Source organism: Martes martes (genome assembly GCF_963455335.1).
Source record: "Martes martes genome assembly, chromosome: 11".
Classification (NCBI taxonomy): domain Eukaryota; kingdom Metazoa; phylum Chordata; class Mammalia; order Carnivora; family Mustelidae; genus Martes; species Martes martes.
Window position 1 is genome coordinate 49,079,586 of NC_137899.1, and position 11,937 is coordinate 49,091,522.

The window sequence follows — 11,937 nt, forward strand, 5'->3', positions numbered from 1 at the left end:
TCCTTCTCTCTCTTGTGCTCAGTCTCAGTCTCTTTCTCTCTCTCTCTCTCTCTCTCTGAAATAAATAAATATTAAAAAAATAAATTTTAAAAAGTACAAGTCATGGGAATGAGGTGGAGGGAGGGGAATTGCAGGAATACAGTCAAAAGGCACAAACTTGTTTATAAAATAAGTTAAGTTTAAGCTACAACACAATGACTATAGTTAATACTACTATATGATGTAACTGTAAATGCTAGTTGTTAAGAGAGTTGTTAAGAGAACTCCTAAGAGGTCTCATTGTAAGGGAAAACATGTTTTTGTTTTTGCTTTTGTTTTTTATTATACCTGTATAAGATTATGGATAGTACCTAAACTTATTGTGGCAATCATTTCACAATATATGTAAGTCAAACCAGTGTGCTGTTCCCTTTAAACTTACACAGTAAGTATGTCAGTTCTATCTTAATAAAACAAAAAAACAAAAATCAAAACAAACCAGAAAAATAAAACAAAATTAAAAAATAAAAAACAAAAAACAGAAGAAATCCCAGTAATACTCCATAATTTTTACTGTACTCTTTCAGAATGAATGACATTGGAGGGAGGGGACTATATTGAATTTGATCTTTCCCTATGTTTGCAAATTAAAATGCTGGAAAATAATTTGTTTAATGAAAAATGGTAATAGGTGAAATGCACTGAACACTTATAATGTACCCAATACATTATTTTTTTTTGCATCCCCCAGCACCCAGTGCAGGAACACTTATTATCTCCATTTTACATTTGCCAGAAAAGAGTCAAAGATAAGTAGGGTAATCACAATTCAAAAGGGAGTTTGAATTGAGATTTTATGTGAAGTATAATTCTCTGGGGCTAGAGAGAAAACTAAATCAAAGGACTTTGTCTCCTGCCTCTCGATAAATGACGTTTTGTCTTTGGAGTCTGGTTTTTAAGACTCTTAAGAGTATGTACATTGATTATTTCATAAACCTTTGGAATGAAATTAGAAATCCTAGTCATAGCTGAGAGCTATAAATGTTCATCTTCCATTCAGACCTCTCCTTGGGCCATTTATAATAAAACACATTTGTGAGATGCGTGCACACACACACACACACACACACACATTTGCACGTGTAAATATAAACATGCATATATTCATATTTACCAAATCTTTACCAGCATATTTTATACAGAAATGGATTGTGGATACTTTTTCTTTTTGCTTATCTGCATTTTCCAATAGGTATATAACTATCATGCCTTTATTTTAAAAAAACCTAAATAGATATTAAGAACCTTTATTAGTCATGTAAAACCAAGTTCTAGCATAAAGCACTGAACAGAGTAGATTTTAAAAATCTCATTTTAAGATTTTATTTATTTTTATTTATTTGACAGAGAGAGAGAGATCACAAGTAGGCAGAGAGGCAGGCAGAGAGAGAGGGGGAAGCAGGCTCCCCACTGAGCAGAGAGCCTGATGTGGTGCTCAATCCCAGGACCCCAGGACCATGACCTGAGCTGAAGGCAGAGGCTTAACCCACTGAGCCACCCAGGTGCCCCTAAAAAAATCTCATTTTTATAGGGCTTTCATTCTAATGGATCCAAGCCAAAAGTCAATACCATTGCATTTTTTTCTAGCTATTACTAGGTATTTTAGAGCATAGCATGAGTTAAATAGAGTTATGACTGATTTGGGGGCACCTGGGTGGCTCAGTCAGTTAAGTGTCTGACTCTTGATTTTGCCTCAGGTTATGATCTCAGGGTCATGAGACTGAATCCTGCATCGGGCTCTGCACTGGCCATGGAGCCTGCTTGAAATTCTCTCTCCCTGTGCCTCTGCCTCTGCCCCTCCCCCATCTAAAAATAATTAAAAGGAAGAAAAGAAAAAAGAAAAAAATTTATGACTGATTTTGGACTCTAAAAATTACTAAATAACATATTTACCTTTATTAGAATAAAAACTATAAATAGTATTCATGAACATGATAGCACAAAAATCTTAATACTATTACTTAATATACAATCATTAGCATATAACTGAAAATTCAAAAATCCTTTTATACTGGATGAATAAATCTAATGGTAAAGATGGTCAATTTGAAGACAAACATTTTACTTAGAATATTCAGATAGAAGAATAAAGAAACCTATATAATCAAGTCCAATTATTCAAACCCATTTAATAATTAAAGGGGAGGTCTGCGGACACTTTTCCTTACTGACAGTAATTTTACTATGAATAGGGCCTTGAAGTATAGATTCTTCTGTGGTTTCAGTGAAGAGTTTTCAGAGTTTCAGGATAAAATATTTATTGGAGTAAAACAATTTGTAGATTACTACTACTGCTAATAATAATTAGAAGAGTGAATTTGGTACCATAAAAACATAAGAAATGTAATGCTTGATGTAAATAAATGCTAACTGGTCAACAGATAGGAGTTATCTTTATTTTTAGAGCAGTTGTATGTAGGTATGTAAGTCCATCAACATTAACAAATGCATAAATGTATTTTAAATGCCTACTATGCGCCAAAAAGCTTCCTATCTCATAGTCACACAAGCCTTGAATCCTGTTCAGTTTGTGTTTTTTGGGACCTTGTCTGCCCTTTTTTTGCACTGTGGAAACTTTATAGTTTATTAGACACAAAAGACCTATAAAGTTACCTATGGTGAAAATATGCATGCACAGACACAGACACACACACACACACACACACACACACACACACATATTTTTAATATCCTCAAGACAGTCCTGATAAGAGTAATAATTTCTTCTCAGCACAATTAATGAAGTGTGTCTTTTGGCAAGAACATCCAGTAAGGTCATTTGGCAAAACAATATTTTCCCAAAGGTTCAAATACCTCATTTTCATTGTATAATTTTCTGTCCTTAATTTGATTAATTTCCTTACAGACAAAAAGAAATTCTTTCTCCTTTTCTGACTAAAAATATTATCTGTGGTATGATTCTCTGGCTGTACTGAAAACATAAAAAGAATTACATTCAGGGACGCCTGGGTGGCTCAGTTGGTTAAGCCGCTGCCTTCGGCTCAGGTCATGATCCCAGCGTCCTGGGATCGAGTCCCACATCGGGCTCCTTGCTCCACAGGGAGCCTGCTTCTCCCTCTGCCTCTCTGTCTGCCTGTGCTCACTCTCTCTCTCTCTCTGACAAATAAATAAATAAAATCTTTAAAAAAAAAAAAAAAAAAAAAAAAAAAAGAATTACATTCATTAATGATATTGTGGCTTAATAGCATAAATCAATTAACCATTGCCATATTGGATGGGCAATGAGAGGGACCAAAAATAAAGTACTTTAACTCTTTGAGAGGTGGCTGTTATTATTCTCAATCTTAAATATCTTGACTCATCCTGTACCTTCAAGCCTCACGCTCCATCATAACAGCTTCCACCCCACTGGTTTAAAACTGTGTAACAGCTCTCCAGTCACCATTGGGCCTTGGCTCCCTCCTTGACCTCTTCTCCAGCCGCTCTCTTCCAGTCCTTCATCTGTCCCACCCCCAGGATTCAACGCATAGACCCAGATCTCTCTGTACGCAGTAAGTCTACCTTCTTCTAACTCCTAAGGCCATAGGACCCTGACTCCGCCAGGACCACTCCTCCAACCCTCCCTCCAGCCATGCTGATACTTCCAAAGTCACAACCACCATCTAATCTGGGGCCATGAAAAATTATCTTCGGGGTCGCTGCTTGGCTCAGTCAGTTAAGCATCTGCCTTCAGCTCAGATCATGATCTCAGGGTTCTGGGATGTCCCAGGTGCCCCGTATTGGGCTCCTTGCTCTGCGGGGAGTCTGCTTATCCCGTTCCCTCTGCCCTTTCCCCACCACTTATGTTCTCTCTCTTTCCAATAAATAAAAATAAATAAAATCTTTTTAAAAATGATTTCCTTGTGACTCATATCCCAGTTTTAGTCATTCATGAGAAATTCAGGGCTCCCTGTCATCCTCAGTTTTGACTTCTACTTTCTATCTAACCAGTGTGTTCTAACAGCTCCTTACCTTACCGTCTGACATACTATGTACATTTTTACTTATTTAGTAAAATGTAACTGACTACAGAGGAAAGGAAGTAGTTACATTCTGCTCACTGAAATACAAACAGTGTGTGTGGGTGGACACATTGTAAGTGATCAATAAATACTTGTGAATGATAAAATATTACTCAGCCACAAGAAAGAATGAAATCTTGCCAAATGCAACAACATAGATGGATCTAGACAGTATTACGCTAAGCAAAATAAGTCAGTCAGAGAAAGACAAATACCACATGATTTCACTCATGTGTAGGATTTAAGAAACAAAATAAATGAGCAAAGGGAAAAGAGAGAGAGACAAACCAAGAGACAAACCCTTAACTCTAGAGAATGAACTGGTGGTTACCAGAGGCAAGAAGGATGGAGGGAGGGGTGAAATAGGTGATGGCGATTAAGGAGTATGCTTGCAGTGATGAGCACTGAGTCATATACGGAAGAGTTCAATCACATTGAACTGTATTTTTTACATATATTACATATTACATACCTGAAACTAATAAAACACTGTATGGAAACCATGATGGATTTAAAATTTATTTAAAAATCTAAAAATAATAAGAATAATAAAAAAATAAAATATAAAATAAATAAATATTTATGAATGAAATAATATTGAGTTTCTTACAGTTCACACATTATCCTTTCATGGGGCATTTTCTTTTAAGTTGGGGTAGAAATGTACATGCTTTCTCTTCTTGAAACTCTCTTCTTGAAAATCCTCTCCTACAAGTACCTGTCCCTACTTCAACTTAAAGTAATTTCAACTTATGATTAAAATCTCAGTCAGAGGATATTGATAAATAGATGACAACTTTTATTTTATTGCAATATAACTGATCACTTAACTGACTATCTTTCCACATGGCTCTAAAGGAGCCTCAGCTTTCTGGTGCAATTGCAAAATACATGAGGTATTTTGTAAAAAAAGGATGATGGAGGGGCACCAGGGTGGCTCATGCTAAATGTCTGACTCTTGATTTTGGCTCAGGTCATGATCCCAGGGTTCTGAGATGGAACCCCATGCCTCTCTCTCCCCCTCTCTCTGCTCCTCCCCTATGCCTCTTAAAAGGAAGAGGAGGAGGAGGAGGGATAGGAGAAGGAAGAAGGATAGGGGGAGGGGAAAAACAAGAAGAGGAAGAAGAAGAATGGTGGAATGCATGAATTAATGAATTAATAAGATAAATAATTAAATGTCACAGCTGGCCAAGTCACTATATGATCTGATCTAAAGGGTGCTAGGAAATCCTCTTTTTCTGCCCTATAAAACTATTAATAACAACAACAACAACAACAAAACACTTGCCCTAACCTATAGCTAATAACGAACATTTATTGTTACATAGTCAACATTTAGACAGTGTGGAGCCAAACAGAGATATACAGTGTAAGTGTCTGAACCAGTTAACAAATCAATTCCATTCTATTTTAATGACTATATACTTGGAGAAAATAAAAGTTACTACTACCTACCATTAAAGGCTACCCCATACAATATGAGCGATCACTTAGCTGAAGGTGGTTCACTCCCAGGGCTGCTGCGCAGAGTTGGTCTAGGTGGGAGCTGGGGAGAAGGACGCAACAGCTCTTCGGCAAGAGGCAAAAGGTGTACCTTTCACATGGTGCCAGCCTTGCCTCCCAGGGACCACTGCAAGTGTCCCCTCCCAGCATGTGCTATGCAATTAGAGTGACACATTCGCTGAGACTTGAAGGAGTTGGGTTTGGCTGTGAGATAAGGGACCACAGCAGACTTAAGTCACAGCAAACACTTCGGTAGGGTCTGGACTGCAACAGGCAAGAGACAGAGAATTGGGACTGTAGGCAGATCCACAAGCTACATGGCATTGTGCTCACTGCTAAGAAACTCAGATTTTATCATTTTCTTCACTGCAATGCCCAGGCTTTGGAGTGGCATTAAAGCCACCTTGGTTGGGGGTGGGGGGGCAGGGGAAGGGAGTCTCTAAAGTTGTGGGAAGGCCAGTGACTAGGACTTCCTGTATGTACATCTCTCCTGCACCCCTTTCCTTCACCAAAGCAACTCTTTTTTAATCTGTTTTAAACATCAAGGACTTAAGTTTCCATGAAAAATTAAAAATTTTCAAAAACTGTGCACAAGGTGATAGTGAAGGCCTGAGACTTGGAAACCCAAGAGTAATCTAATCAGGCTTTGGTGTGACAAAGCACATGGTGGAGATGGGAAGTCGGGCCCAGCTGGGAGCCATGCTAATGGATCGTCTATAACACAAGCAATGATGGATCATACTGACACTGGCAGAATGTTTCAGGAGTTATAATGAGCAATAGAGAGCATTTTGTGATTAACTAAACATGAGGCATGAAGCAGTACAGGGTTGGAAGAGTCCAAGATTTTAGGATCGGAAAAGTGATAGATACTTGGGTTCCATTCACCAAGAGACAAGACAGAAAGAAGCAGGTGTGGGCAGAATATAATTATTTGACTTTCAAACACATTTAGTTCGATTCCTTATGGGACAGCCAATGAAGAGTTCCATCTGGAATATAGTTAATACATATTCTCTGTGAGCTGAAGAAACAGTTCTGAGTTGCATGGGGAATAATTGAGGCATTTTATGTTAGTGCCTATTTTTTGTATGATATGAAAAAAAATTAGCCTATTGAGAATGAGGAGAAAGATCTGAATAAACTAAAGGAAGTTTGAAAATTTTAGCCTAATTGATCTAGGAGGCAGTCTCAAGAATAAATAGTTTTTATGGTGGATTTTTTAAAAAACTGAAGAGGTGTTAAGGCCATGTTAATATTGGATGTTAAGAATTCGTAGAGGTAACAATCTGCATATTTATGAAATTTCTCTTTGGTTACTTTCAGTGTTTAAGTTGCAGGGCCTGAAATATGAAATCATAATATTGATTCATTGTCAAGGGTATTCGAGCCACTTGCCAAAAAACAAAGGTTTCAAATGATTGATCCATTCTGCAAAGAGACTAGTTCAGGTGATAGATTCTGGGGATGAAGTTAAAATCAGAAATTAGTCACTGGGCAGGCAAACATGTGAGGCATTAGGGACCTGACATTCACAATGAAGTAGAAGAGGTTATGAGAAAGCCGGAAAGATAGAGTACTAAGGATATCTTCAAAAATTAAAAATCCAACTTGGGAATGGCAGAAAGAATCATCTTACATTTTAAGTAGGTGATAAGAGGCACTTACACTGCAACAAGATATTCCCCCAAAAAATCATTCACTACACAAACTACCAGATGTATCAGTAGCTACTGCAAGTTCCGACAAAAACCAACTACACACACACACACACACACACACCTTTGATGCCTCTTTATAACTATTTAAAAATTTTATTCTATTAAAAACTAAATGTTTTACATTTACCGTATCTCTAATACTTGAATATTGTTCAACTAATAACAATAACATTTTTCCGAATTTAGTTTTGTTTTTTATTGAGAAACCATTTTTCAGTTGATATACAGAGTCAAGAATGACTATCATATCCCTGTTGGTACTGTAGTAATGAAATGTAGTAAACTCTCAGTGGTGGGGGCGGGGGGATGACAAAACAGATTATAGCTCATTTCTATTCAAAATTTATTTGTGATTTTTCAGCCCAACTACATTTTGTGTAGATAACTTTGATCATGGCAAAGCAGGGTTCTAAACACAAAAAACCATTTAACTTTTACTATCAAAGGTAAGTTTGAAAGAATATGGGGTTGAAAACAGTCCTACAAAGGACACCATGCACTTATGCTTTACAATGTGGAGACCAAGTTTTGAAAAGGAATTCCAGTTTATTTTTTGCTGCATGAGAGCTACACAGCCCATCTTGCAATTCCTTTCAAGTAGATCTGTGCAGAATATATGGCTGTCCCAAATGAAGTACAAGCTGTTACCCTTTAATTTTTTTTTTTTTTCCATTTTGGAACCTGATTTGATTTCTACTCCTTGTAAATTTGGCATCTTATATGTAATACTTACTACATGCTATTTGAAGACAAGAGGGTTTGAGATTTTAATTTTTTACAAACCTAACTAATTAATTAGAATCTCTCCTCTCTTCCCTCCAAGTCTGACGCAATTACTCAAACAACATCTCAAAAACTGCCCCCTCTTCTTTCTCCATATGCAAGAAACTATTGCTTCATAGAAAATGAAAGAAGAGACAATTTTGTTATTTTATTCAGTCTACGGTATGTGCAACCCATTTATAGCATGAAATGGAGAACAAGGGAGTTTTAATTTCTAGATCAAAGTAAGGAACTATCCCATTTTAAAATGCTCAGCCCAGAACACTGGTAAGCTCCAAGAGCACACCGTAAGAACAGGCTGAATAAGACTCACTCAGAGAAAAACAAGTGAGGTGAGTCCTTTCAGTGCATGATATAGGGGAATTATTTAAGGAACTAAAAATATTTAAGGGTAGTTAAAGATTATGATGAACGTATTCAGTTACATTTTTTGAAAGGATCAAGATATATCCTGTGGAAGGTGTACACTAAAAAAGCTTGCACCAACATGTGATTGCTCTAGGAAAGATACATTATTTCATTAACAGAAAGGGAAGCCACACAACATAAAGCTTAGGAGTATGGACTCCTCATCAAATTGCCTAAGCCTTGTTTATGGTTCAACTACTTATTTCTTAATTGGATGTTTTAATTTTTTAATTTATTAGTGTCAATTATTAAACAATTTCTATTCCGTTATCCACACTTTGATATTCTACTTCGGGAGCTAGGGCTGGAAGTCTCCAGACAAGTGTCTCCCCTGAAATCCCCAGGCCCCTTTCAGAGAATCTGTAAGATGAAAATGATTATTATTGATAATTCTGAGGTACCGTTTGCTTTTTTCTTCTCATTCTCTCGTGTGTGTGCAGTAGACTTTTCAAGAGGCTGCATAACATACGATACAGCAACAGAAACACAGAAGCAGATGGGAAGCCAGAGGTCAAAGAGATTTTCAACGATATCAAACAATGTCACTCCTCCCGTGAGTGTTTTTAGTTTTTAAAGTTATTTTTCAGAAAAATGTTATTTCTGTTAACATAATAGGTTGATGATTGTTATTTTTACAGTGTTTGATCTTGGATGGATATAATAGTTAACACCCAAGCTCTTTGGGGTCCTAAATAATTTTAGGAACCCCCCAAAATCCTGAGATCACAAAAAGTATGAGAAACACTGCTGTAGACCACCTTTCTCCATTATGTGCTGGATTCCTACTGCAGTAAGAGGGGGCACTAGAGAGACATGACACAGAAGGAAGGAGAAGCGGCTGCTTCCTGCGAGTCTGTCTTCACTTCCTGTTAGATCTCTCCAGTACACGTTTCCAGGAGCAACGGGCTCTTGTCTCCAGCTTATTTCCACATTGAGAAAGACACAGGGAGCCTGGCTACACAATCCTGCACAGACCATTGTGATGCTCCTAAGAGGTCTAACTGCCAGGCAACAAGCCCCTCTGGAGCTCCTGAGCTCCCAAACCCAGAAGTATCCCCTCCACAGAGGTCCCAGAGTGAGACCTGTTGGGTGACCCCTTCCCCACAGAACCCAGCATCCCAGTTCGAAGAAGTCCTTCCTCCAAACTTCTGAGTTTTGATTATTTCAACCTAGGAGTGGCACCTGCTTCCTGCGATTCTACCTCTGCATTGACAATTACCTCAGTAATTGTCTTTGGTTTTTCAACCCTCCGACACTGTTTAACCAGCCACCTATTTTACATTTGCTAGGGTAATACAGTGAGATTTTTATTCTCCTGACTGGATGGAGCTGGACACAATTAGCAACAAGTATTAATTCATTAGATGTCTCTGAAAAGCTACACATAATGACAGAACCAATCATCTCCACGGTGATATTAAATTAAAAAAAAAATAAGTGTCTAAGAGAAAAATCAAAACTCTTCTATCAGGGTGCCTAGGTGACTCAGTTGGTTAAGCGACTGCCTTCAGCTTGGGTCATGATCCTGGGGTCCTGGGATCGAGTTCTGCATCGGGCTCCCTTCTCAGCAAGGAGTCTGCTTTTCCCTCTGACCCTCTCCCCTCTCATGATTTCTCTCTCTCTCCCTCTCTCACAAATAAATAAATAAAATCTTACCAAAAAGAAAAGCCTTTTCTTTGAAAGTATGTTAGAAATTTACAGAAGTGATATAAATATTATGTTTCCTACACATAACTGCTTTGTGACTGCATTTTCATGTATAAAGTTATCTATATTTAACTAGTCATTTCAAAGAGCACTTTTCCATATTTGATGGAAGTTTCTCTTAAAATTATTACCTAAACATAGACTTCTAAGACTTTGAATGACAAGTGATGGATAATGATAAAGTGTATTTTCTCTAATGTTTAGCTACTACTATATTGGAGACACTTTAAATATTTTGCACAATCTTAGTATGAAAGTATAAATCCTGAAAGAAAGATATTTCTTAAGCAAATCATCTCTTCTCTTGTAGAAAACTTGAAACTGAATTTCCTTTTGAGGATTTTACTACATATACATTTTTTTTCTTTTGTAATTACAGAATTACCTTATTCAATGCTGTTTCTTCGCATGTGTGTGGACCCTAATTACTTCCTGGGGTCATTTATTTTTAGTCAGAAGAACTTTCTCTGGTATTTCTCTACATATACATTTTTTAAAGTACATAATTAGACTTACCTCCTGAAAGGAGAGCAGGCTTACTTTTTCCCATTGGACTAGAATGAGGACATTTGTTGCTAAATGACATGAAAAGGTGTGCTGTGAAATCATCGGGAAGCTCTGCTTCCAGGAATGTCTTCATAAAAAGCTTAAAACCTTCAAAATCTATTGTCTGGGGAAAAAAATTAAATATATATTATAAGACTCTGCCAATGTTAAGATTACATTCTAAGTTCAGAATCAACAGTAGTAGAAATGACTTCAAACATTTCTATATCCAAGTCCAAAAAAGGACGGTAACTGAGAAATACACAGTCATAGGCTAACGGTGGAGCTTGCATGTACAGACACTTACATACACCTCACCTGTGGCAGGGCAACAAGAAAGGCAGAAACTTTCCAGTCAGACGTTTCTATCTCTACACTGTCTGTATCACCTTAAAAAAATCTACTCTTTGAAACTCAGTTTCCTCTTCTGTAAATTGGGAGTAATATTCCCAATCCCACTGTGTTACTATTATAACTCAATCGGGCAACTAATGTGACAGAGTCATGAACACAGCATGAATACTCTGAAATAGAAGAACTTCTCGTTTCTCCTTTCCTTGTGTCTAATGGTGAATCGTGTTCTCAATAACTGGAGAAAGGGGTTAATGTAAAAGTTTTACCATAACACCAACATCAACTGATACGAAATTCCAAAGTGAAATTCTAAAACTTCCCATGCAAACTTTCAAAGAAACCTATTTTAAGATCTTTGCCCACGCATACTCACTGCAGGTCTACAAAAACAAGCATAAAACCAGACATTTATTTGGAGAGAGCCATCCCTACATTGAGAGTCCCCATGTCCACTCAGGGAAACAGTGATGGGAACCAATCCTATCCTCCAGTTAAGGAGAGGATTTCATTGGAGCCACCTGGAGAGCTTGCCTTCTCTGAGCAGAGGACAGTGGACCAGGATCTGACTCTTGCCAGGAAAACTGAGGACAAGGGTATAGGTGCTTTGGGACAAAGGCAAGTAAATGGTACTGTACTGTACTGGGCTTGGCCAACACCCTCATGACCGTAGGGACAATGACGCATAAAGGCTTCCTGGGAAATCAATGTAGACCACATGGAAGAGGCCAGCGGCAATGTGTTGGGTCCCATCCAGTAGGCCATTTGAAAGGACAAGGAGACCTACAGAGAAGAAGCTGGAATAAAGCCACACCCGTCCAGATAAAAAAGTGCAAGGTCAATCGGCCTCATGGGAA

The 11,937-nt window shown here is 37.7% G+C and overlaps 1 protein-coding gene across 1 annotated transcript in view; it reads right to left on the reverse strand.

Annotated features, from left to right (window-relative positions):
* Nucleotides 1–11,530, reverse strand: part of LOC308352454 (diacylglycerol kinase beta) — a gene marked incomplete at both ends in the record, with an annotated part of 141,171 nt that extends 129,641 nt beyond the window's left edge. Inside the window, 2 exons of the mRNA XM_080818721.1 lie at nt 10,700–10,853; nt 11,516–11,530. Of these exons, the coding sequence (XP_080674847.1) occupies nt 10,700–10,853; nt 11,516–11,530 (169 nt within the window). The remainder of the gene's footprint in view (nt 1–10,699; nt 10,854–11,515) is intronic.
* Between the last annotated feature and the right edge of the window lie 407 nt (nt 11,531–11,937).